Source organism: Balearica regulorum, chromosome 2 (genome assembly GCF_011004875.1).
Source record: "Balearica regulorum gibbericeps isolate bBalReg1 chromosome 2, bBalReg1.pri, whole genome shotgun sequence".
NCBI lineage: Eukaryota > Metazoa > Chordata > Aves > Gruiformes > Gruidae > Balearica > Balearica regulorum.
In genome coordinates, this window is record NC_046185.1 from 131,496,999 (window position 1) to 131,523,498 (window position 26,500).

The 26,500-nt window shown below is 36.8% G+C and overlaps 1 protein-coding gene across 2 annotated transcripts in view; it reads left to right on the forward strand.

Moving 5' to 3' along the window:
* The window catches only part of SKAP2 (src kinase associated phosphoprotein 2), a 122,034-nt gene that overhangs the window by 75,804 nt on the left and 19,730 nt on the right, over positions 1 to 26,500 (forward strand). For both annotated transcript variants that reach the window (XM_075745949.1, XM_075745951.1), the window contains 3 exons: positions 5,550 to 5,674; positions 6,582 to 6,645; positions 7,006 to 7,116. In XM_075745949.1, coding sequence (XP_075602064.1) covers positions 5,550 to 5,674; positions 6,582 to 6,645; positions 7,006 to 7,116 — 300 coding nt within the window. The remainder of the gene's footprint in view (positions 1 to 5,549; positions 5,675 to 6,581; positions 6,646 to 7,005; positions 7,117 to 26,500) is intronic.

The window sequence follows — 26,500 nt, forward strand, 5'->3', positions numbered from 1 at the left end:
GGTGGAGGAGCAAGGCTTAAAAATTTGACCTAATTACATGTCAGAAATGGGTATTGCGGGAAGTGCGTGTATTTTTGTGCTTATGCTATAATATCTGTTGCCAGCATATGGCCCATAATATTGCAGAGAAGCATGTTCAAATGTCAGAGCTGGCTTGGATTTCCAGAAGCTTGCCTGGTCTTCCTTTTCATAGTCTTTCCTTCCATAAACCTTTTACAGCCCTTTTCTTTTCTTTGCTTCCATGCAGGTGCATCCTGAGTTGGGTGCCCTGTTTGCATATCGTTTTTCTGTACGATCTCTGGCAGTTCTTGGGTATTCAGGCACCTTGGTGGTATGGCTAACCTTTCGGACCTCAAAGTGCACATGAAGAAGGAAAGTTAATTTGTTGCTTTATAAATGAATGAATTAATGGCTTCATTACTTCTTCCTCACTAGGCCACAGTGTTATATGCCCTTCTGTCTTAGCAAACTGGAGAGATCAGCTAAATGTTTAGCAAGACCGTAATTGATAACATCATGGCATTTTCCTCCCCTGTTAATAGGCACTAAAAATTTATTTTAATTTTTGTAACTTGAAAATGATATCTGCCTGCCAGCAGTATGATGTTTAAGAGGAGAATAATTCAGGGACTTTTAGAAAAGTCTGAGTTTATTTTTTGAAAAAAAAAAATTTTTTTTAAATTTTTAACAAGGACATGAGAATTTTGGATTTCTGTGAATAGTAAGATAGTGATGGTCAGGCCAATGGATGGACTACTTCTATTTGTGCAAAAGAGGTTTTTTTTGTTTGTTTGTTATTTGATTTTTAAGAACTGAACAGTATTAAGGGAGAAGGAAGTCTAGTTAGAGTTGTGTTTGCAAATCTGTCCTAGCGACTTGCCTAACCAAGCTACTGGAATTTCTGCCACATGCTAAGCTTGCAGATTTCTCCTTCTAGAAGTGAGGAAAGATATACGAACTCAATGGAAAGCTGTTGAAGGTATCATTTTGCTTTTAGCTACAGACCTCCTTCTCTTAGTCCTCCTTCTCTGAACAACCACATGAGAAAGGCAAAAATCCTTATTTAGCTTAGACTTTACTTTTGACTGAATCCATAACTGAAATCTGCAGGAAGACTTTGTTGTAAGCAGAGTGATGACAATCAAAGGCATCTATCTAATGAGTACTGAATCTTCTGCTATGAGAATGTTAAATTCAGACCTCAAGAGGCACACTTGCCATAAATATTGCATTATTTAAAAAATAACTATTGAGTATAAGCAAACTGAATATAAACAAAGTGGTGCCCTAAATAGCATGTTTCAGTTACTGCTTCCATTTCTTAATTTTTTTAAATTTAGATTTCTCAGAGGACTAGAGTAAAGGAAAGGAGAAAAAAGTTGATTGCATTTCAGATCTGCTATCTAAAAGGGAAGAACTCCTATGCATGCATTTGGAAAGGACTGTTCCAAAAGCTGGAAAAGGAATTACCATTTTGGAGATACTGACACTTACTATTTTTAGAAAGCAGACATCCTGCATATGGAAAGTATGTGAAACTACATTTAGCATGAAGCCCTGTAAGCCAGAAGATCTTACAGGCTCCTAATTTCAAGACGGAGAGAGTTAAATTATAGATTCTAATACTATCTGTAAATACTTTATCACTCTCTGAAATCTTTCTGTTTGCCTTTGTTCCTTATGCCTTTCTCTGTAACTTCTTTCCTTTCTACTTTCCGAGTCCTCTCTGTTCTTCAGAATGCACTAATTCTTTTTACATGTGCTAATAATATGGGCACATTGCCTTAGGCCTCAAATTTACAACCCAATCATTTCAAGACCCTGTTGAAGGTTTACCCTTTGTTTTAAAAGTTCCCATGGACTCAGTTATGCAAGGTTACTTCAAAACCCTTTTTCTCTGCTACCCTTGAGACTCTTTTTTTCCTAATAGACTATTGGCCCTGCTTCTGTTGTTAACAACATTTTGCTATTTTTAGAGTGAATTAAGTTTATATGTAAGAAAAATATTTAAAGTGGCTCTCAAATCTCATTCAGATCTCTATTTTCTCTATTTTAAATATAGCCCCCATATTTATTTATCTTAAATATCTATGTACTAATTTTGACTTTTTTTTTTTTTAATACTTAGTGCCTGACTCTCCACTCTGTTATACCAGCTTTTCACAGTTCTAAATTCCTGATGCGAAATGGTCTACACAGACCCAGATTTATTTTTCTGTTGTATGCCTGATATGGAGAGAAGGGAAGATGAGGAGGAGATAAGAGCAAAGAACAGTTTATTCTGAAATGAGATTTGACCTAATTGTGGAACAACTTATGCTTGATGATGTTTGTGATCCTTTTTGTTTTTACAAGACTGATAGCATGATACTTTTGCAATTCTGTTCTGTGTTGTTCTGGGACAACTTTAGGGTTTCCCGTTGTTGAATTGCAAAGCCCGATCTTGAGAAAATAAGAGCCAGCAAGAATGTTATCCTCCTTCAGAGAAGTGTTTTCCATCCACATCTCTCTTCCTGGTTCCTCCTAAATATGCTGTTGTATTCCTGCCAAGGCAAAACTCCACCCGCATATCGGGTTCAAAATGAAAGTGAAATCTCTGTAATGTAAATGTGCTTCCTGAAGCTACTTTTAAGGCTCCTGCCATAAAACCCAACTATATCTAATTTTAAGTCTCCAAGTAAATTATTTAAGTCTTCAAAGTTTTTAAACATCAAAAACTGTTTAACTCTCCCTAAAGCACAGTCTTCAGAAAACATTTCTGATATAAACAATATAACTCTGAATGTGACAGTACACAGAAGTCACTGTGGCACTAACTTCACACGGCAGCTTTAAACTGAAAGCCCAAGTCTGTCTGCACACCTATTTAGCTGCAAGCCTTTGCTGATAAATGAAGTCAAGACGATTGCTCGGTCTGATGATCACAAGATGGCCCTGCCTTCAAGCTTGAATGTGACTACTGTGCCTGGCCAAACAGCTACCATGGGTCATGGTTTGCTCCATGGTGATCAGGAGATGGGGTTGGTCTCCAGTCCTATCTGGAAAGGTGTATTCTGCAGGAGCAGCTGGGATTTGTAGACCTCCATTGCTTGTCACCATCAGAGCATGCAGCTGAGCTATAGCTGACCTGTGTCCTGCCATTCTGTATTTGGTGGGCCATTTCTCAGGACTTGCTAGTCTCTCTCTGGCTTGCTGCTACAGTGAGTGTGAATGCGTACTGAGAGCCCTTCTCTCAACTTTAATGGGTTATGGGTCAGGGCTGTAAACTGTCTCATTGTCTTAAAATTTCCTCATGGTCAACATTTTAAGCATATGCGTAATGCTACATTGGACTTTAATCAGAGGTACTTTACTGCACAGACAATTAAAAGCAAAAGTAGCAATGCTATGACTAGTCTGTTGCTATAAAGGTCAGTGAAAGAATTCAATAGCAAAGGATATGTATTTTTTGGGGTGGTGCATACAGGTAATTTTCATCAGCATTGGAACAGCAGGTTCAGAGAGCTAAGACAAAGACAATATAAACAATAAAACCATCACATGCAATATGGATAAGATGCGCTGTGTTCCCCTTCCAGGACAAAGCACAGCATCATTCTGTTTTAACTGTAACGGTCTTTAAAACAATGAATACCAGTACAGAGGTCGTCTGAGACTAGCTCTGTAGAACTGTATTGCCATAAAAGGGATCATCCATGTCACAGAGAAGCAGTCTCAGAAATAATCCAAGAGACTAAATTTGAATACCTGCCTCATTTTTATCTTGACAAAATGCTTTTACCTTTTGAACCTGGTGTTTGTTTATTCTGTCCGTGTGCTCCGATCTTCTTGGGTTTTGATAAACCTCCAACATGGGAGAGTGAGAAACTAATGTGTTTCACTTCATCTTCTCCCTGAGGTCACAAGTGAGGGAACAATAAAATTTCTAGGCAGAAATGAATTTCATTAAAAGCGGACCTAGTTAACCTATTGCAAGTTATTATTTCTAATATCCGCCTTGATGCAATTCCATGAATTTTACGTCTGTGTGCTGGTTGATACAGGGGTGGAGGATTGAGCAAATATAAAATATTAGTAGTATATCATTAGTACTTAGTTAAGACAAATAAAACTTACTGTGGGGAAAGGGATTAGAATAGCAAATAGAACAGTGCCCTGGATTTTCTCATGTAATTGTGTTATTTGGTATTTATGTGCCCTGGGTAAGAGTTCATAAAAAGGTGGAAGGACAAAGAATTTGTGTCTATGTGCAAGTAAGATTACTAGCAAAAGTATTTGTATGGTGACTGCTTTTCCATTCATTGATGTGTTAGCCAGTTTTTTGCCCTCTCAGGAGTGGAAAAAAGATTTACTTTTCTATTAGATTTCCAGAAAGATGACAAAGTTATATTGAAAATTGCAGTTTTTCCTGTTTTATCTACTGTAGAAGTTTTCCCCTTTTGTTGACAAACATAAGCAATGGATGCTCGATTTGCACCTAAATTCTGTTCATCAGTACTTAAAGTAGTTTTGCTGTTGTGCCTGATGCTTATTGTTAATTAATGCTTTTCTCTACTGTGGGGGGAAAAAAACACACTTAATGGCATTTTCTTTCATTTGCAACTGCATTTCGTTTGCCTGAGCAAAACGTGACTGATGATGCCTATCTTCACTTGAATGCTGCACTGTGATCTACAGAAATTGCAAAACTGATTTACTTTTGCTTTTTTAGTTTGTCTTTAATATCCACCAAAACATGCCAGAGCACATAAAATCAGATTTAGGGTTCGGACCGAAGAGCTCAAAAGGAGCACACAGGTGCTGCTTGCCCAACATGCAGTATATATAAATCAGGCTTGTTTTAAGTGATACTTTTATAAACCAGAACCTTTGAAAAGTAGAATTGTCTTTAAAACAACCACATGGCTCTACATAATAAACTGTGGTAGGGCTCAGTACTTTTATTAGCTAATTAAACATTTGCTGTGTTGAGAGAAATGCTTTTGGAACACACGCCTGAATTTATAACAAAATTCATTCTGTATTTCTGCCATGTGGAAAGGAGGCACATCTGGGAGAGTGGGTGGGAGAATGTGAAGAGAAGCTTTTCCAATTGCTTGAAAAGGAGTTTGAAGTTTATTTTTTGAGTGAAGTGGTTAGTTTAGGTGGGGATTCAGCAAGTTCTGAGCTAGACAGGTTTTTCCATTGGTTTACTGAACCTGAAAGAGACACTGATTTATAGGAAGCATGTCTTGCAAGTTCCAGTTCTTGGCTTTCCCTAGATAGAAGTTTCATAACATGCACTTCTTACTAAATAAGACCACCATCTGCAAACATCCCCCTGTGGAATTCCTTAGGCATCGTACAGAAGAATGTACTTTTGTGTACATCTTTCTTTAAAATAAAAGTTTTATGTCCAGAAGCATCACCTAATCATTTTGCTGAAAAACTCCTTGTTCTTTGTAAAATTCATGAAATAGAAAACGAAATCTGAATAAACAATAACCTGCTGAGCCACTTACGCTCACTGTTGTAAACGAAGCTCTAACTTTGTTTTTTATCTCCAACAGACAAACAACAGAAAGGTGAATTTGCCTTAGAGGGCTACACCATCAGAATGAATAATAGCCTTCGGAAGGATGCAAAGAAAGATTGCTGTTTTGAAATCTCTGCTCCTGATAAGCGCATTTATCAGGTTGGACTTTTTTTTATGTTGACTTGAAATTAAATTGATAAAGCCGTTACAATTCCAGTTACTGAATTAACATTTCAGTAAAACAACTTTCACTGACATCTTAATGAAAAAAGGAAACCCTTGCTTGCTTATATTGTATATCATATATTAGGAAAAAATCTGATTTAAAATATGTATGTATGTGTTCAAATATTATCTTTTTGTACAAGAGCAAGGAAATCTATCATCTTTATCTATTGGTCACTTCAATGTTAGCATTTTAATATCTATTGTATAGTATGTCTGCATGATTTCTTGGATGGATTAAATAGTAAAAAAAAAGAGTTAAAATATGTATCAGTTTAAAGTACATATTTTATTGGTCATGGCTTTGCAAGGAAAATCTACGTAAAGGCACATATCAGCTGTGCAATTCAGAGATCTATCAGCTAGACATCAATATGGAATGTAAGTTTAATAAGTTTTAAATATCTGAGATTGCAGTTGAAAGCCAGTTAATTAAGCTGTCAGGTAGTGTGTTGGAGTCTGACAAGAACATTTTTAAGAAAACTGTACCCAGCAGTCTAAAGAAATTCATGGGTGTCTTCTAATTGTCAAGGGCAAATTTTGTTCATCAGTTCTGGCTTTGACATTGATGAAGAGAAGCAGCTTTTTTCTGCACAGCTGCCAGCTGCTGATCAGAGTTTCAAATCCATCATCCTCTCCTTCAATTACGTAAATTTGTCAAAATTAGCTGTACATTATAAGAAGCATCCTTGCAAGAAAAGTACCAGAAGACATGAAAAGAATTACTAATGGTTTCTTGAGGAAGTGACGAGAATGCTACAGTCCCTCTTTTTTATTGCTAATGAAATTGTAGTTGTGTTTTTATCATTACTGCTTGTAGTTATTAATAAACGTTTAATAGTTCACAGCTGCCACTCCCAAAGAAGCAGAGGAATGGGTACAGCAAGTCAAATTTGTAATTCAAGGTAAGCCAGCCAGTAGAACCTTTATTGCCAGTACTGCTAAGTGATGGTAGTACTGTCCATTAACATACCTGTCATGTTTGTGTATCTAGTATTCCCACTTGTCCAAGTTTTGAATAGTAAGTCCTAGTTCTCAATCCTGTTGTATCTTTTACGTGACTCTTTGCCTTTTGCAAGATTTTTGTTTTTTCCAAGTATACTATTTAGCGTGAAAGCTCTTTCTTATGAACACTGGAAGAAAATAATCAGAATATACTGTAAGCACCAGCTTATAGAAGATGAATTGTGTTTTCATTTTGCATAAATTTCTGCTTAGGAATTCTTTTCTAGAAAATGTTAACCTTTTAAACTGCTGTTACATAGATATGGAATCTAATACTATTCCTGAGGAGGAGGAGGAGGAAGAGGAATATGACGATGTTGGACAAGTGAGCAGTGAACCAATAGATGATAGCATTTATGAAGAAGTTAAAGGTATTGTTGAGATTTTTTACTTTGTGACCTGTGATTGTTTTGTCTTCTCTAATTCTAGTTTGATAACTCTGAGTGGCTAAAAGTAAGTGAGTAAAGTAACTCACTTGAATAAGATACTTTGATTTCAAGTTTTGCTATGACATTTTAAAAAAGAATGTGTCTTCAACCAGGTCTGAGTGAGAACAGTTCGGTTTTCTTTAGCAGGGACATCAAAATAGTGCAGAATGTGTAAAAGTGGTCTCAGGGGACTTTTGGCTCATTAACGTTCTCTGGTACACATTTTTTTTAATTAAAAAACTGACTTGCCTTACAGCTTTTTCCACCAACTTGCCCATCATTTTTTTCTTTATTCATTTTGACATTTGTATTAAGCAAAAGTTCGCTATCACTCCGTATGTTATCAGCTGCTGCCTAATATCTTGCAGGATATTTTAATCCTGCAAGAAAGTAATGTGTTGGGTTGAAAGGGCTCTGAAGATGAACTGTAAATAAAGGCAACATGAATCGTGACATTGGTTTTCTTCATATCTTCCAGCATGACTGTGATTACACAGAAACTTTTTACTGTGGACTTTCTGATGTGGTCAAACAATTATGCCTCTAGATGTCCCAAGTGTATCTATTAGATGGAGAAACAAAAGAAAAAGAACTTGACAAAAGGTCGTGGACTTGCTTATAGACATTCAATTATTAGGAGAAAGGTGGTCGTTCTTGATTTTGGGCCCCTCACTACAGGAAAGACATTGAGGTGTTGTAGTGTGTCCAGAGAAGAGCAACGAAGCTGGTGAAGGGTCTAGAGCATGAGTCTTATGAGGAGCAGCTGAGGGAACTGGAGCTGTTTAGTCCGGAGAAAAGGAGGCTGAGGGGAGACCTTATTGCTCTTTACAACAACCTCAAAGGAGGTTGTAGCCAGGTGGGGGTCGGTCTCTTCTCCCAAGTAACAGGCAATAGGATGAGAGGAAATGGCCTCAAGTTGTGCCAGGGAAGGTTTAGATTGGATATTAGGAAGAATTTCTTCACCAAAAGTGTTGTCAAGCCCTGGAACGGCTGCCCAGGGAAGTGGTTGAGTCACCATCCCTGGAGATATTTAAAAGACGTGTAGATGTGGTGCTTAGGGACATGGTGTAGCGGTGGACTTGGCAGTGTTAGGTTAGCTGTTAGACTTGATCTTAAAGGTCTTTTCCAACTAAAATGATTCTATGATTATATTTTAAAAAAATATGAAAAAATATTTTTTTTCAGTTACCATTAGTTAACCAATGATATTTTAAAGCGATATGATAATTAATAATCACTTTGAAATAATGTTCTGCATCCCTTGCTGTTTGGGGCAGTTCAATTATCAGCAATAACTTGAGAGGAAAAATTAGTCGTGTCATGTGTTGCTAACTTTATGTATCTGTAGGGTGAATATTCTGACCATTGGAGAAAAGTACATTTTATAGTATGCCTTGGTTTTTATGTTGTCATTTCAGTGAACCAAAGGAGCAGAGAACGAGTAACTGGTGAAAATTATTATCTAAAATTGTAAAATTGTAGCGGCATTCAATTCTTTAAGAGCTAGTTTTTTTGGATCCATTTCTTTGAATCGTACCTAGACTACTTCAGCGCAGAATACATGTTCTGCTGAAATGGGGTACAGTGTGTCATGCATGCAGTGAATATATAAAAACTACATTACAGGGCTTAATCTTATAGCTAGAGGATACAGCCAGACCTTGTTGCGTTGCTTTTTGGATGCTCAGGCTCTTACAGAAAGTGATCTTGTATGCTTGCCTATGCTTTTGTTAAAGAAGCTCTAGATGTATCCTGGGATAAATTACTCTTTTTCTGAGCTTCACTTATCTTACCTGCTCATTTGAATCTTAAACAGTAAGTAGATCTGGAGCAGTAACACATACAATATTGGTAGAGGGCCAAGAGTTAATATATGCTTTGAGTTCTGTCTTCAGAGAATTGCTGCCTTGGTATGATTCTGCAAGAACTTAGAGTATTTTCACTTCTATCCCATTTTTATGTCAGTTTTCCAGGAATTGTTGTCTCCTAATGTGGCTAATAAATCTGAAATGTAACAGAACAGCTGTCACCACAAAGGGATAGCTCTTCTGTTATTCAAGAAATCTAGTTTCAGTTTTTAGTTAAATGAATTTCTTTTACCATCATCTTAGAGTGGTTCCTCATTTTTATGTTATCAAGTAGGGATTACCTTTCTTTATCTCATGCTTTCTCCATCTCTTTTATTTGAATTTTAGGAAGGACCATCTTACCTTGTACAGTGGAGCTTTTAACTTTGGATGTGATTTGTTGGCATAACTGAGTAAAAATAAAGCATAAGTTTGCAATAGATTTTTGGTGATTTAAAGCATCTTTTTCTCTTCCATAAACATGCTTTAATAGTAATTTGCTTAAACGGAATTAAAAACTTACGGCTCTGATGCCTTAGAGCAGTGCTAGTTGACAAACCTCAAAGGAGTAAGCCTGATTTGGTTCTTGTATAGCTGTTCATCTAAACCTGATAGTAAAAGAGCATGCACCATTTTGGTCTCACCTGTCTGAATTAGGCCTGATTGGTTGCATTTAATTCCAGTTGGCTGTCTTTTGTATTTTCCCAGGTAAGTGAATTACTCTTTTTTTCCTGCCATGGTCAAAGGGTGGAGCATCATTATCCCTGCTGTTACCTGACTTAATAATACAGAGGAAATAAGGAATTCTGAACTCCTGTGAAGTGAACAGAAAAAAAAAAAAAATTTGTACAGCCCAAAAGCTATGCTAAGCTCTGGAATGCAGAAGACAAATATGCTAGATCCCTGTGAAGAGGGAGAAGAAATTAATCTTCACTTTGTTTTTATCCTCAAAACATCTTCATGTTAGAGGTTTCTGATCCTCTGTTTCTGCAGATCCACTAGCTTTATAAATATTGAATTTCAGGTACACAGCTCATTGTACTTTGTTATTGTTTATTTGGCTATAATTTGCAATTTCTCAAGTAAGTAAAATTTTGCATTTCTGTGGTTCTCCAGTGGTTTTTGTATTGGCATTTCAGAAGCAAATTAAGCCAGTTCATGATGCAGTCATGGGTTTGGTATTTGAATAAAGAGTGTTTGGATTAAAAAGAGGATATGGAAATTTTTGCATAGTTTTGAAAACTGGGAATTTTGGAGAACTGTTGCAGTAATCAGAACTGACTGATGCTGTATTCTCTAGCTATCACATTGCTTAGCTGCTTTTTTTTTTTTTTTTTTCCCCCTGCTTGTGGCAGGAGACAGTGTAGATGGATTTTCCAGACAGGAACTGAATAGCTTCAAACCAGTACCCAGAATGGTAACAGTCTATTAGCCTATTAAAATCATAGATTTCAGTGGAATTTAATTTGTACTGTCTGCTGGCAGGAGGAGTGGGTTGATAGTTGGAGGGTGTACAGAGAGAGGTGAGAAAATTAATCTTTTGATCTGTTAAGTTTGATCTGTCTTCTTTAATAGCACTTACAAATTCATATTTACCATAGAAGCATCATTTTCCTGGTTCTCAGTATTAGTCAGTGTTTTACTGTGGTTATTCAGGTAGTCAAAAACATCAGAACTGCCAAAGATTTCCCAACTTGTAAAACCTTCTTTGCAAGATTCTTCAGGAGAAGAAAGCTTTATACTGTCTTCAACAAACTAAGCTTTTGTCTTTTCCTCCATGTTTTTATTAAAAACCAAAAACTTGGTTAAGCAAAATTAAAAATATTGTCAATAAAGGCCCATTTTTGATTAATTAGCTATTTATTTTTTACCTTAGTACCCTCTATGTAGTTTTGCAGTCCACAGCTGGATATTATAAGCTGTACCATAAAATAACTTCTCAAACTGTAGTATTAAATAACTGTGTGTGTATGTGTAGCTACCTAGATCCATAGAGTTTCTGGCTTAGTGGTGTTTTAAACAATGGAGTTGTCCTTGTCAGAAGAGAGAACACTTACCAGCTGTAAAGATGTTGTCATCTGTTACAGCCCTTGAAGATGAAAGTTTTTTATTAACTTGGGGTTTCAGTGACATAATTTTCAAGGGCCTTCAGTATTGTCTTTTGTCACATCTGTATGGAGTACATACCCAAAACTGCAATGCTAACTACTGCCTGTCACCTTCATCCTTTCTACAACCTGAACTTGGTCTGTGTACTGTCTACAACACTTGCACAATACGAAAAAAGAGGTGTTAATCTAAGCTAACATAATTTTCAATCTTGTGTTGTCTTTTTTCTTCTGTCTCTTTCTGCTCACAAAGTTGCATTATAGCAGTAGTTTCCATGGTGTACAGTATAGTTTCCATTAAAATGATTCTAAAGATCAAGTTTGATTCTTACTTTGGTGGTGCTTAGTTGGTGCAGATAAAAAGCTGCCTTTATAGAATAGGTAAGGTTGGAAATCCTGAAGCAATGTGATGTGATACAAGGCTGGCATCGTTGGCTTTGTGCTGTCTTTTCTCAGCCTGTCCATGACACAGAGAACTGCTGGGTGAGAGACGGGTAAAGGCGGTGAAATTCATTGCTATGTTGATCTCCCTCTAGTGAGGGGAATTGCTGTGGAGAACTAACCCAGCCAATACAACTTGCATCAGTTCTTAGCTTGCTGTAAATTATATTTGAGGATTGATTCAATTTCTGATTGGGCCAAGGATCATGGGAATGGAAAGCTTGCTTTTGTTTTTTTGATTCCCGCTATCGGTCCTCTGCCAAACAGTTTGGTCAAGCACAGATATCTGACCAATAACTCTGTTTTGCAGTGTAGTTGGAAGCTTAGCTAGGGAAAATCTGTAACTAAGGCAAAGCTCAGAGAAAGGTAAGTGTCTTAAGTTTTATGCAATAGGAAGCGTGCTACACAATGAAACACTTTAATTTGTTTACTTATTTTACACGAAGTCTTTTAAATAGTTTTAGAATTATATGGATGTTGTTTCAGAATTAATTTCTGACATTGACTATGAAGGTAGGGAATGATCTTCCCGTGTCTTTCTTATGGTTGTCTCTTTAAGCAGCTTTGCTTTAATTTTTTCTAATGGCTAACCTCTGCAGTTAAGCAGCATAACTTAACACCATCCTTATCCTCTCTTGTTGCTGGATTGCTTCAGCTTTGAAGAAGCAAATTGTTTTTATGATGTTGTACCCTTGTCATGAGCTTGGAGGGGGAAAAAGGAACGTGATCTCTGATTTACCTCTTCTAGTAATGATAATGTAGTGGGGTTTGAGTGTAAGTTTGATCTGTCACTCATGAACACTGACTCATAGCAAATATTTGTGTTCTCAAAATGTAGTGTCAGATGTATTGACTTTTTGGCACTAGAAGTGAAGATTTCACAGCGCTGTGTTAATGAAAATGCCTTTTCAGAAGACCTTTGCTTATTTTAGAGTTTTCAATATATCACAGTCAGGGTCTGTGGTCCCAACATAGCGTTTAGTGTCAAGCAGTCCCAGTTACGGATTACAACTGTATAATCAGTTCCTAAAACCTGTAAGCTAAAATGATGAAACTGATAATTAGTCATTGTAAACCAGAGCAGTCGGTTTAAGTCAGCAGACACACATGTGATTATGGAATCTGAGACGTTACCTGTGATCATTGCTGTTAAGTCAGTATATTACATGTCCTGGTATATTGTCCAAATTCCTCCCAGCATTTGTTGTTTGCCTCAAGTAGTTAGGGAATTCTTTACTTCTTGTCCACAGAAGTTGTATATAATGCTGATGTGCTATTAATTTTTTATTTTTATTGTTTGCACAGAAAGAATTCTAAGTGCCTTTAATTAGTAAATGAAATGATTTCAAAGTATAAAGTATAAGTAGCGTCTGGAATATTTGAAACTGAAAAGACCGGATGTAAGATCAGCATTTTTGAGGACAGTACTCAAGATGAGTTTCCAAAGTAATTACTGAAAGTGTTTTGAATAACTTCTGATAAAACAGCTTTCAGATTCAGGAACAGAACAAGGGATTTTTTTCCTTTTGAGGTACTGAGGAGAGATCATTCTTCAATTTTTTCAAAGATTGAATCTCGTTGTTAAAAACTTAATATTTTCACTTGTTTACCCATTGCAGTGTTTTTATATATGGAGTATTTTTACCCATGGTACCTTGCTGGTAGGTGGAGTACCAGAATAAGGAGAAGAGGGTGCTACAGGGCTTGCTCAGTTTGCTGTATATAAGTAGTAATTAAAATAATACAAGAGCAGTGAAAAGCAGATGTAAACTACCTTTTGGTATCAAGGAACAGTAAAGATTTTTTTTTTCTGTCCAAGATGTGTGGTTTTGCTGTCTTGATCACTGGGATTTGGGGTCTACTAAGTGTCTTTGATTATATGCCAGACATGGAAATCATTGAAAAACAACCTCTTTCAGCTGTACATTGCTGAATCCCAACTGCTATGATGAAATGGAGCTGCACCTGAATTCTCTGGCACTCTGGGTTTTGAGGCAGCACTCTTATGGGATTTATATATACCATGGAGTGTTATTCAGTTAGTACTAAGTGCTCACAAGACATGAGTTATGAATCCAGACAACTTTTTCTGTTTAAAGACCATCCAGAAGGTGGTTAGGAACTGGATACCTGGACCTCAGCTTTTGTTTGCCACAAGAGCTTGGGCTTAATCTTCAGTTAATGTAATCCTACATCTAAAGAGCAACCTTCTCTTTCTATTGATGTTAGGTGTCGGTGATGGAAGAGGAGGTAAGGCAATCTGGTGTAGCTGAAAAGAATGAAATGTCCATTGGGTGGGAAGTGGCAAGTCTTCAGGAGGAAAAACAAGGTTCACAGGCTGTTCTGTGTTTCTTGGGAAGTGAATATAAAGTGGTGGTCTGTGAACAACAGGTGGTCCATAGCTGTCAGAAAGCCTACTGTCTGTGATGCAATTCAACCCCTGCCCCTCCCCATCATACACACATTCACAAACATGCAAGTGAGGAGGCCAATAAAAATGGAATAATAATATTTTGTCTGATTTGCATGTGAAGAGTATATTCACTGGTTGGACTTGGAATGGGGTTGTCTACTGAGAAATACTCTTAGAAAAGAGTATTCTTTATTTGGTTGTATACTTCTGCAGAAAATTTGGTCAGCTATGAAATTCAGAATGGTTAATTATAATATCTATAGTAAATGGAAAATGTGTGCTGTTAAGTTTAGGCATTTATTCTACTCCCTTTGAACTGCATGCGAGACTTCATAGTTTTCAGACATTTAACTTCATAGGTTTCAGAGTTTACAAGTGGAGAAAATAGAAGCAACCTTCCTGAAGTTGTGGTCAAATGTTACAATAAATGAAGCGAGTTCATGTTGGAAAACTGTGTTTATTAAGTCTTGGGTTATCAAGGGCTGAATTTTATTTCTGTATTTCAGAGTTTTAAAAAAAATACCCTAAAGCCTAATCAGACAAAAAAAAAAAATCCCCCCCCAAAAAAAACCAGGAATAGATTGTTAAATCTGCATTGTCTATTGGCATTTTGAAGTTTGTTTACTTAAAATTAGAATGCATACCTTAATAATATCTAAAACGGAAGTATTTTTAATCATGCAGTTTCATGTTTAAAGAACTCTTTCAAAAACTAATTGGCACACAACTCATTGAAAGGCATTTACTTACTGAAATAAGATATTTTATTGCAAGTACTGACCAATCGTTTTTATACTATTTTCTGTGCACCAGCACTAAACAATGTTTGACATTATTGATTTGTAAAACCAATCTGATGTGAACAGTATGTGACAGAAGTTGTTTGTTATTAAGAGATAGAATCCTGTCTCAGAAACACTTGTCGTCCTGGCGAGACAAAATCACACCAACTAATTTTACTTGTATCATAGTTTTTCATTGTTGACTCTGTTTGACATCTGGCTTCATGGTAAATGTGAACGAAGGTTTGTTTATGCATGCATGTCTTCAATGGGTTTTGGGCCCAAAGTTTGTTCTTTTGAAAGCAAAGTAGTTTTCTTTGGTAGCACTAGTTTTATGTAATTAAGAAGCAGTGCAATAATTCTAATGCAAAGCATTCAGAAGAAATGTCTTAGTATGTGAGAGAGTTTATTAACCATAAGTTTGAGGAATTGCTGTCGTTTAGCAAGTTCAAAGCAAAATGTCAATTGTATTATGTATATTTATGAAAATAGAAATGTTGGGCTTGCTCTACTACTTGGATATAACTGTGATGAATACTACATAGATAGATCAAGGAACCTTTACTTTTTGAATTTGTGATGAATGACTGCATATCAGGCTATTAAAACCATTAGGTAGAGAGTTTTTTGAGAAACAAGAGCAACCAGAGGTTATATGGTGCCTCAGGCTATTGCTTCTCAACTTTTCTGGTTTCCACAAGGTAGCTATTAAAGAACCATAATTTATACAACTGGATTCTCAAATAAGACCCAGCAAGGTGGACTTTAAAGGCTGAATTAATCACTCTCTTACTGTAGATACAAATCTGTTATTTGAATTTTTCAGCCTTAAGAAAGGCATCAGCATAAATCCTTCTGTATACATCTTTTCTGCTCAGTGTGCTTTTAATCTGCTACTCGCTTTCCTTCCCACTCTTCTCAAAATGGAGAGATTAGCCAAGCAAAACACTACTAATTAACCAGAGCTTCATGAATTTTACTGGCCATAGGCATGTATATCTGATTGGCTTGTGTGTTAAGTATACTGTGTTTGCAGTGGATGCCATGTCTAGTTTACACATATACCAGGAAGGCAACATAGGAAAAGACTGCCTGTTTCCTTCACTTGGCTGGTGCTCCCAGGGCTGAGAAGGAGTCTTTGAAAGAAGCAGGTTGGTTGCTCCTAGGAAAAGAAAATGGTCAACAGGGTATAGCTCTCCAACCACACACTGGATGAGGTGGAGAGGGTAACATGTAGGAGTCTACTGTGCCCTAGAGTAGAGAGAAGGATGCTCCAGGGAAGGGCAGGTACACAGATAAACTTCAGCAGTGAAGGGAAGTATGTTTTCTTAAGAAGCCAGAAGAGACTGAGGAAAGTTTCTGGCAAATCAGTGAGTTTGGATTAGACAGCAAGGTAGGAGGAAAATTTGCTCATCCAGAAAGGACGCAGTTGGCACAGTGTGATATTTTGTTTCAGTCCTTTTTTTGAATTCTACTTTTTCCTAGCAAATCTTGATTTTCTCCACCTAAAAACTCTGAGTTTGTGTTCTAATGAAAACGAGTTTAAGACCTCAGGAACTTTCAATATCCTTAAGGAAGAGGTTCCAGTACTTCCATCTTGGCTTTGTGGAAGGATTTTTGTCTTAGCAGACTGTAACAGTTATTCTGTTCTTGAATCTTGAAGGCAACAGTGAGTAAAACTGGGAATTAAAGGAGGGAATCTGAGGGTCATCCTTCCGTTGTCCCAAAATATGCTAACTGAACCTATACTTGCTTCCATACCTGTCTCAAATTTGTTTCTTTAAGAAGTGAGGCATCTCCATTACTATGTGTTGAACAGTAGTTTCAAATAATTCAATAAACAAAAGTTAAAGATGGATATGATTTTGACATAATTTCCATACAGATGGTAAGACCCAATTTCTGGTTAAACTGCCTAGCTCAGGCCTACAAATGGTGGCTCTTACGGTGCAACTGGGACTGTGTTGTGTCTCTGGCATGAGAGCTGGATAATCCAAAGCACCAGCTGCGAGGGAATTAAAGTAATCTGGGACTCTGGGGGCCCTGGGTTTTTCTGCGTACCAGTCTCACGGTAACACGGTGAGCTGCCTGGGGAGCAGTTGTCATCTCCTCCTTATGAACTATTTCCGGATCCCTGCTGTCCTTCCTCATCTCTGAGGTGCGTCGTGGCACGTGGTGTGTAGGGCTAGAAAGATCAGGCATCCAAAGTGGCTGGACCTGCTCTGGATCTAACATATGAGAATGGGATGACATTTGTAGAAATGAATGTGGGAATGTTACCCAAAATATGGTGTGTGTCAACAGTCTGCGTTGCAGCTATAATTTTCTGCTTATTTCTGATTTAACCTGATTTTTGTTTAATAGTGAATCATAACAAGAATGTTTTTACAATTACTTTATTTCATCATTTAAACTGGAGAAAGGATTTAATGTAGTTGACATAATTTAATTTGATGGCATGGGCCATAAACAGTGAAAAAGAGGCAGTGGTGTGGGTTTGTTACTTTTCATGAAAATACCCATAGGGTGAAAGCTGCTGGTTTTTGTTTTTTGGGTTTTTTTTTTTTTTTGGTCAATGTGCAGTTAATGATCAACACAGAGAATGTAAAAATATCTTGGTAGAACATTTTTAAAGGAGTTATAAGAGAAGCATCTGGGAGCCAGACTTTTCTTGTGGAAACATGCCAACAACTGTATTGTGTTTCCTTTCACTAAAGTGAGCTATGCTGAAATGCCTTGTCTTCTGTCCCTTTTTTGCGTAAGTTCATTTCTGGAATCACACTATAAATTTGAATACTTGAACTCTGCAGATTATTAAAGGATATTATGTGGTTTAAACAAGGTGCTTTCTTTATGAATTCTATGTACGTAAATATTATGTCAAGTCACATTTATCACAATTGGGGCTAATGTAGTTTTCAGAAATGGCTTTTAAATTTAAATCTTGCTGCTGATCAACGAGTATGGGAAACTTTACTTGACATTTACAGACTTTTTTTCTGTGTATCATATAAATTTAAGCCTGAGAAATATAACCCCTGTACATGGTTGTCAAATAACACTGTAATACATAGTTATACAGTGTAGATTAGTTAATTGAATATTTGATTGCTAGATGTATTTACATAGAGAACTATTTATATTTTCTATGTAGATTTTAATAGCCACCACATTTATTTTAGCAAAACATTTGAATAATAAGGTTTATGAAATGTCATGTTGAACACTTAAACTATTTACATAACTAAGAGCTATTATGGGTTGAGAGAACAAACAAATTTATTTTAGTTACAGTGAATTCACATAAATCTTTATTATGTTTATGTATAAAAATGTACTTATGTACATGCCACATGGATTTAGGCAAGCAATCTCTAGCACAAATTCCTGTGAACCTACAATACAACCATGGAATCAACTTCAAAATCATTGTTTGTTTTGTCCCTTTGAGCTACTAATTTGTAATCTGTACAGTAATTGCAACTACTTTTTTGGGAGGGCGAGGGGGGACAGAGGAGAGAGCATTTTTCATTAATCAGCTAAATAATTAGATGAGCGTGTAGAAACATTAAACCTCAGAAGATTTCCTTTACACTGTTGAAGCCTGTTAAAAGCAGTATCTTAAAATATTTTACTCCTTTTTTAAATGTTTAAGTATGGATTTAGGTAAGATGCCTATTGCCTCGATTTTGTATGCCAAATTTGAGGCTTTAGGAAGATTTTTTAGAAGTGGAGCCAAAATTGGGCTTTTGTTGGAAGCTAACATGAAACTTTACCTTCAGAGATGCTTCTGTTCAGGTGTGAAAATTGTTATCTAATCTCTTAAAAAAACAGGTAACATTTTAAAAAGTGCCTAATGAAACTTAAAGGAATTTATAAGGAGCTGGATTCTGAAGTCACTTATGAAATTTTCACCTTCTTTGATGACCCATCAAATATTTATTTGTTTTCTGACTAATTCACTCAGCATATAGGATTAGACAATTCTAAGACACTTGATTTCTGAAAACAAATTCCTGAAATAGTTACTTTAATTGTAAACACAAACTGGGAAAAGAATGAATGAGTTTGCAGAAGTGGATCTCTGTAATTTCTTTTATTCTTCATTATAATTATTGTGTGCATATCTACAATTGAACTTGCTTGTGATGACCTTTATCTTTTCTCTTGAGAAGAATTACTATTATCAGGTCTTTCTTCATGAGGAAATAAAAAGGTCATTGCCAAACCCAGCCCTTATTTCTATGCAGTGCACATTGCACTTTGGCATATTTGTATTGAATTTTATTAATAATAATTAGATCATTTTGTCAAAGAAATTTTAATATTCCAAAAATTAGACTTTCTAAATGGTCTTTCCTGATATATACTCCTGCTTTTCCTGCCTTTTTCTACCTCCTGTCCTCCCAAGCTTACTATTGGTGTAGCTAAGACTTTACATTTCTATTCCTCCTAATCCTGTCAGACTAGCTAATTTCTTTCCCTCCTTTAACCTTAAATTGTCAAATTGTTAATTCTTCTGCATCTGTGTTTGTTTAAGAAAAGAAAAGAGAATGTAGAGAATATAAAGGGGTTTTTTGTTTGTTTGTTTGTTTGTTTTTTTAAATTGGAGATTTTAAATTATTTATTGTTTGGAAGACTATGAACAACTGAGTTGATTCAGCTGTCACTCAAAACATGACCGAAGGTTGCTTATTTGCACGGAGAGCTCCGAGCAGGCAGTCCAAGCAGAAAGCTGAGTTCATGAAATCTTAATATATTCATAACTAAAACCAGGAATTGCCTGTACCTCTGCGGATTGTTCAGTTCTTCTAATGAATATATTCTGCCCTGTCATTCAAATGGCCATGTTTTTCTTCCCATTGTGATACTTTGCTCTTAAAGCCCAAAGGGCCTTCTGAAGCCCTGGAAACAGCAACTTTCATACTTAGAACCTCTGTGTTTGGTAAATGAACAAAATTTGTTGGGTCTGAAGAAGATACAGGCTTTTTACAAATTGGTTGTGACTACAGAATGGGGCAAGGACAGGGAAGCAAGGGTATGGGGACACTTAGTTCTGGGGAAAGGAAAGAAAAAGAAAGGGAAGGTGCTAACATATTCAGGTCTCAACAAGTAGGGAAGGTAAGTAAAGCAAAGCACACTCCTACATTTCTTGAAAACTTTGTAAAATTATGCACAGTAGAATGAGAAGATTCACTTTGCAACAGTTCCTTTGGAGCAACTGTGGACAACCTTGCAGACAATGCTCAATTTTCTGTCTTATGTGAGAGTAACTGTTTTTCCTCCAAGGACAGAGATGTGTTCTTTGATCACTTAGTCTTCATACTTTATGCCCTAAAACATTACAAAAATTTTTCTGCTGGAGAAAACTTTTGTTCCTTTTTCTTTTTTCCCCAGTAAACTAGTGAGTAGTCATATAGTATTTTCCTGCTTTTAAAACCATGGGGTTTTTTTAATCCATTGCTGTAGTATATAGTTCATGTGGATGGGTATGTGTGTGATAATACAGGAGAATTCTAGTGTCTTTTTCACAGATATATTTAGAAAAAGATTTTTTCCTCACTCTATTATTATTCTTCATAGCAATAGTTATATGATCCAAACAACATTCTTCTGCACAAGACTAGAGAATTGTAGTCTTAAAGTGTGTTTTGTATTTGTCCCTGGTGGGACTGGGATTTTTTTCACTTTTTAGTTTAGTAAATGCTGTAACTCCAAAATGCTTTTGTTAGGAAGGGAATGTTATATCTGCTTTTTGGTTTTGATTAAGCCAAACCATAACATATACTTAGATTCACTGGGTGGTGTCACGGGAAAATTGTTTGAGCGTGCCATTTTCTGGAAGAAAAAAAAAAAAGTCTAAGTGACATTCCAGGACTCCAATATCACTTCCTCTCCTTCTCACCTCCTTTTCCTGCAGTATTTATCCTGAGTTAATTTATAACAGAATCTGGTAGTATTTTCTGTGAGGATGATGAGGTAACTTTTCCAAGGTCTTCTCAATAGGAGGCAGTGCTTCATTTTTAGCTGAGATGGCTGGTTTGGTTATTCAGACTGCTTACACAATTGGGAGTAACGATGGTGCACAGTAGCACCTTTTCAAGATACAAGGAGTGCAACTGAGGAGAAAAAAAAGTGCAGGATTTCTCAAGGAATTCAGGAAACCTGACATCTGGTGACTTGGCAATATCTGGACAAAACTGAGTCATTTGAGCTAATCCTGTTCTATAAAGTCATTAGCTTCAGGTGTCTCATACGTGAACCATTAGAATGCACAGACCCTTATAAACTGCTGCTGAATAGCTTAGTATGGAGTATCAAAAGAAACCAAATGCTGTTTCCTAGAAACATCATCTAATTTTCAGAGTTAGAGCAGGTTGTCAGACTAAGCGATTTCCACTAGTCCCTTCTATCCCAAAGTATTTAATGCTTCTAGCTTTTTCACTTTGTACAGCCAATGCTATTTATTCGAGGCCATTGGGAGATCAGTACATTGCCAATAGTAATAACAGACTTCTTTTACTGTCTACTGGTTGGACAAAGTGGTGCATATAGTCAACCTTACTTACTCTAGAGTTTAAATAATGGTGGTTTTTCAAGAGCTGATGAAAACTTTCACAAAAAGTGTTAGTTGGAGGTCCCATCCAGTTTAGCTGGTAGTGTATTTGAGTGAAACCTTTTACCTCCACTTGGAATCGGACTTGGATCACATGTGTTGGAAGGAATTGGCACTAGGAGTTGACATGGGTTGTCCTCAACTAAAACTAAGGTATCTCAGTATGCATAATATTTTTCATTAAAATGTATTTTTATATTGTTCATAACCTGGAGATCTCTCTCTGTATTCTGTTCAAATATAATTCTGTATTGTGTTTCCCATCGTATTTCTGAGCACGGTGGTGACCATCTATTCAGATGCAACTTTTAATGTCACCTCCTCTGCGATCCCAGTGTTTAGCCTGTGTCTGTGTGGCCTGGTTCTGTCTGTTCTGCCTATGTTGTGGAAATAATTTTTGCACTCAAGCTTGTCACACAAGAATATGACTTCTCTGTTTGAGCCATTGGGTGTTAGCTAGCTGACCCATAGAACTAGGAATAAAATAAGAATTGTCCTGTCTTCTTTCATGGTAAGAAATTCTTAGACTTCTAATCTCTTCTCTAAACAGCAACCAGCTTGTTTCCCACTTGTGTCACCATCCTGGAGGCATTTTCACCCCCAAAACATGCACCCCGATACAGTCAGATTGGAGCTTGAATAAAAGATAGGCTGTCTCCCCCTCTCCTCTGTACCCCAGATCTCACACCATGGCTAGAGAATAGCACCTTCAGCAGCCTTTTCCAAGCTGTTTTATTTGTTTAGAGTGCACCAGAGTGCTGCTGGGAATGCAGGGTGAAATGTCAAGAAGTTGTGTGTAAATCTTCCAGTAATCTGTCATGTCCAGGAGGAACTGGGGGAAAGGGGCAGATCTATGTGAATATTGGAGGATTATTAAAACTAGAGTTTTGCCACTTGGATTTGGAGATCTCTCCTTACAGAACGAGTGGATCCGGAGTCTAAAAGAAGAGGCCAGAAAGGAAAGTCCCTGCCAGTATACATACCCACACCAAGGCAAATAAGCCTAGGATCAAGCAACACATGGAGAATTTCAGGGATATCAAGCTGCTTAGGCTAAAACACAGTAAGAGCTTGGGTGAAGTGTATAGGCATGTGCAGGTGTGTGTGTATAGGCATGTGCAGGTGTGTATTTAGTGAGAATACTGCAGAGGACCCCTCCCCAAGGCTGGGGAGCATGGTCCTCGGGTAAGGCAGCTTGCTGGCCCTGCATAAAACAGGGTGTTAATTCTTATTCCTTTGGCCCCAGATGGTCTCTAGCCCTCACTGCTAATGCTTGCAGAAGGTGTTGGTTTGGCCAAATTATAAAAATGATTTAGTGCTCTTAAATTTTGTGTGTTTATTGTTCCTTCTTTGGAATTGCTTAAATGTTTCTCTAAACAAATAATTTTGTTTGTAAAAAAAGCCAGTTCTTGGTAATTTTTTAAAAACATTACATAGCTGGATTGATTTATGTTCCGTATTAGAGTAATAACACATCTGTTATGGGGTTAGGTCAATTCATAAAATTATAAACCTGGGAGAGAAAAGGTCTTGACTCTTTCCCACGGTCAGCATTTATTCATGTTTGAAAGTTCTTGTTTACATTTGTGCAGAGTCATTATTTGGTAGCAAAAAAGCAGTGTGGAGGAGTAATACTCTTGGTGTTACTGTGCCATTGTATGTTTTACTTTTTCTTACGCAAAGCAGTATAGACCCATGATGCTCAGTGTCAGCAGAGTTCTTCATGTTTACACCTTTGTGTTTGCATGCATTTGTCTGTCATCCCTGCTCAGTATAATAGTAAAGACACTGTGTGTGTGGGTTTTTTTTAACTGACTATTTAATAATACAAGTATTTTTGTGGGATCCTGTCTTACAGGACCTGTTTATATGCTTATAACCTTCTGACACCGCAGTGAGATTTCAAATGAAGATATATTAATGTGCATTACAAGCGTGTGATTGCTTATATCATTATGAAATAGATGAAAAATTAGTTCACTGCAGCAGTTTTTATCTTAACTGATCAAAACATCTTCCAATGATTTTTCTAACAATATGTGATTGGAATAACAACTTCACGTGTTGTAGAGTTCCATGCTGCAGCCGAGAGGCATGTAAATACAAGCTGCTTGTTTGCAAGAAGCTTCCAGATTTGCAATATGATTGCTATGGAAACCACACAATGAAAACATTATAACCATCTGTGTGGTTTGTTAGATTTTGCTGCATAGCTGAGCTGTTTTTGTTTACTGTTATTAAAGTGTTGAATGGAATATATTAACCCACAAACTGCGATTATCCAAGGTATAAACTAGTATTGTGCAATGACAATGCCTGTGTCAGAGACTAGAAGACAGTAAAATACCAATTAATAATGGCATTAAATTAGAGTCTAATATAAAAAGATGGTTAAGTAATGTGTTAGTAGAGGAAACTGCTAAGTTTATGCCTATTTATCATGAAGATACCACATTCCATTGAAGGAATGCACTGTTTAAGCCAAACTCTTATCCATTTTATACTCAAGTAATCTAATCCTCCCCCAAGAAAAAGGAATTGGAAGAAAAAAAATCATCAATGAATTCATGCAAAAAACTCAGTGTAGAGTTCATTGTCCACTTTTTAAATTGTGTGGATGGTAGAATCCTCTATGATTGGAAGATTATTTTTCTGTTTTTTCTTCAGACTGCAAATTAAATAATTACTTGCAACAGCTTTCATAGACTAACTGAAAAAAACCCTTAACGAATGTAGTTAGTTCCTTGTTGCATTGTCATCACAAGAATTTTGTAGCTTGTTTGCCATTAGGGTCTCTGAGTACCAGCAGAGTATGGAACATACCCTGTGTCTCAAGGGTTCTTTGGATCTACAGCTCTGGAAGAGTTCACTGGTTTGATTAGTGTTGATTAGTCTCATTTTGACATATTGAGAAGGTGAAGAATATTTTCTCACTGCAGTGGTAGCGATGGTGAAAGAAGAGATACAGAAGAAACATTGTACTAGATTATTTTAAACGTCTGCATGATTCCTCTTACACAGTGTCTTAATAATACAGAAGGACTTCTACTGTATTTTCACCTTTTGACTCTATTCTGTGTTGCAACATTGGGGTAATTGAGGCTGCTGTGTTTAGAGGACATCTCCCGCACATAGTTGTTGTTTCAGGGCATAGTACCAGAAACCACTAGTAAGAACCATTAGGTTCTTTTTTTACCATCCTAAGCCAAGCCTATTACATCACCTCCACTGTGAACAGGATTGCATTAGCAAGTAGTGTGGACCATTTGCAACAGATTCATAAAGGACAAATTTGTGCCAAGGACCTGATATTCGCACTGTGCATGTTTCAGAAAAGTTTTCTCATGGAGTCAGTTTAGTCTGGTTCCATGGACCAAATGTCCATTAGCAGCTGGACCTTGTTCAGTGTGCTTCTGGAGTGCCTCTTCCAGTCTAATTGCACCTGAAAGTTTATCCTCTTTGTGATGCCTCTGTAGTATAAAGCAAAGTGTGATAAGTAGGGATGGTTGGGATCCAAACCAGTATGCTAATATAGACAGTTTTTGTTTGAATTTGGGGCCTTTTCAGTATTCAAAGAACCTTGGTTCAGACATTCTCTCATCTTTATATATGGACCTGGTGAACTCTTGTTTCTAGGAAATACATTTTTCAAGAAGGGGAATGCATATGCTCTAAATTCTTCCATGAAACCACAATGTAATCTACTTGTAGTCAACTGTACCTTAAGAAAACATCTCTTCAAACCTCCTCTGCTGTTTTACTTCAGTTGAAATACTTTCTACTAAAGCCAGTCCTCAGTTTAAGCTAGTCTGATGACCATGACGGTGATGGAGTTAAAATCCACAGTACATTCAACACATAAATTGATGTTGGTCCAAATATCCAGTAATGCGTAATATCAACATTTGTTTAATCAACATATAATATTCTGTGTGTTGGATGTTCTGGGAAAAGGGAGCATCCTAGAAAATTAGTCTGACAATGGGATGATACTACCTGTAAGTGGTGGTGGTGTAGTAGTAGGGAAGCCACAGAATGACAGTGCCTCCTAGTGCTCCAAACAGCACATAGGGATGTATTTTTGCCATTTATGCTCCAATTGCAAGTGCTTAAACCCCCCCCAAATGATTGTACTTGGAAATGTGCCACAAGAGTTATGCCAAGTGGGGGAATACATTTAAATACAGTAAATAGTTTGGAGTGTTTTGTGTTGTACCGCAGCTTCAGATTTTCTCCGTTCTATTGTGGGTTTTTTTTTTCCTTTTTTTCTTCCTTGACTCAAACAATAGTTTATATTCATCTCAACCAGATTTTTAGCTAGTCAAGAGTCCGGCAGCAAAAAAAACCCTCTTGCTGGCTTATTAGGGCAGAACTTCAAAGCTCTTTGTGGAATGAATCTCATGATGTAATTCTAATATTTGTAGGACTGTGTATGTAACTTAGCAGCAATTATGCATACTCATTTCAACAGGTCTACTCTTGTGCTTTAAACATCTGCTTTAATGTTTGCAGGAACAGTCTTGTGGATAGATTAAATTTTTACAAGGCTAAAAATCCTTTGAACTGTTGGTATAAAATTCACTCTTTGTCAAAGTAGATAGGCAATTACATAAAAGTTGCACAATAAAGAACATTTTAAAAGCTGTGAGTTCTATATCTCTTGTCTGTCATTAATAAAATATCAAAATTAGTTGCTGAAATGTATGCCTTAAAAAGAAGCATAAATGTCTGTATAAGATGTGATGAGTAGCAAAGCCAAATAGTTTAAATGTATTGAAAGTCAAATTCTTGTTCGAGAAGTGGGTTTATCAATATACTATTTCCTCATTCAGTATGGCAGCTTTGTCAGTTTTGATATACTGTAAAAGCCAAGATGAATCTGTTTCTACTTCTTTAAGAACCTAAAGAATACAGCTAAAACCCTCATAGTTTGTTCCCTTTTTGCCTCATCAACAGAGTTATTGACTCTGAAATGTGAGGAGCAGATCTTATGTCCCTGTACTGAGTGGAGTGTGGATTTACTTAAGTGAGGGTGTGGGCATGAGAGGGTTCTCTCTCTGTGCCGGACGGGGAATATGGAGCGCATCTTTTGAAATTGGCTGTGAGGATTTCAGAGTGTT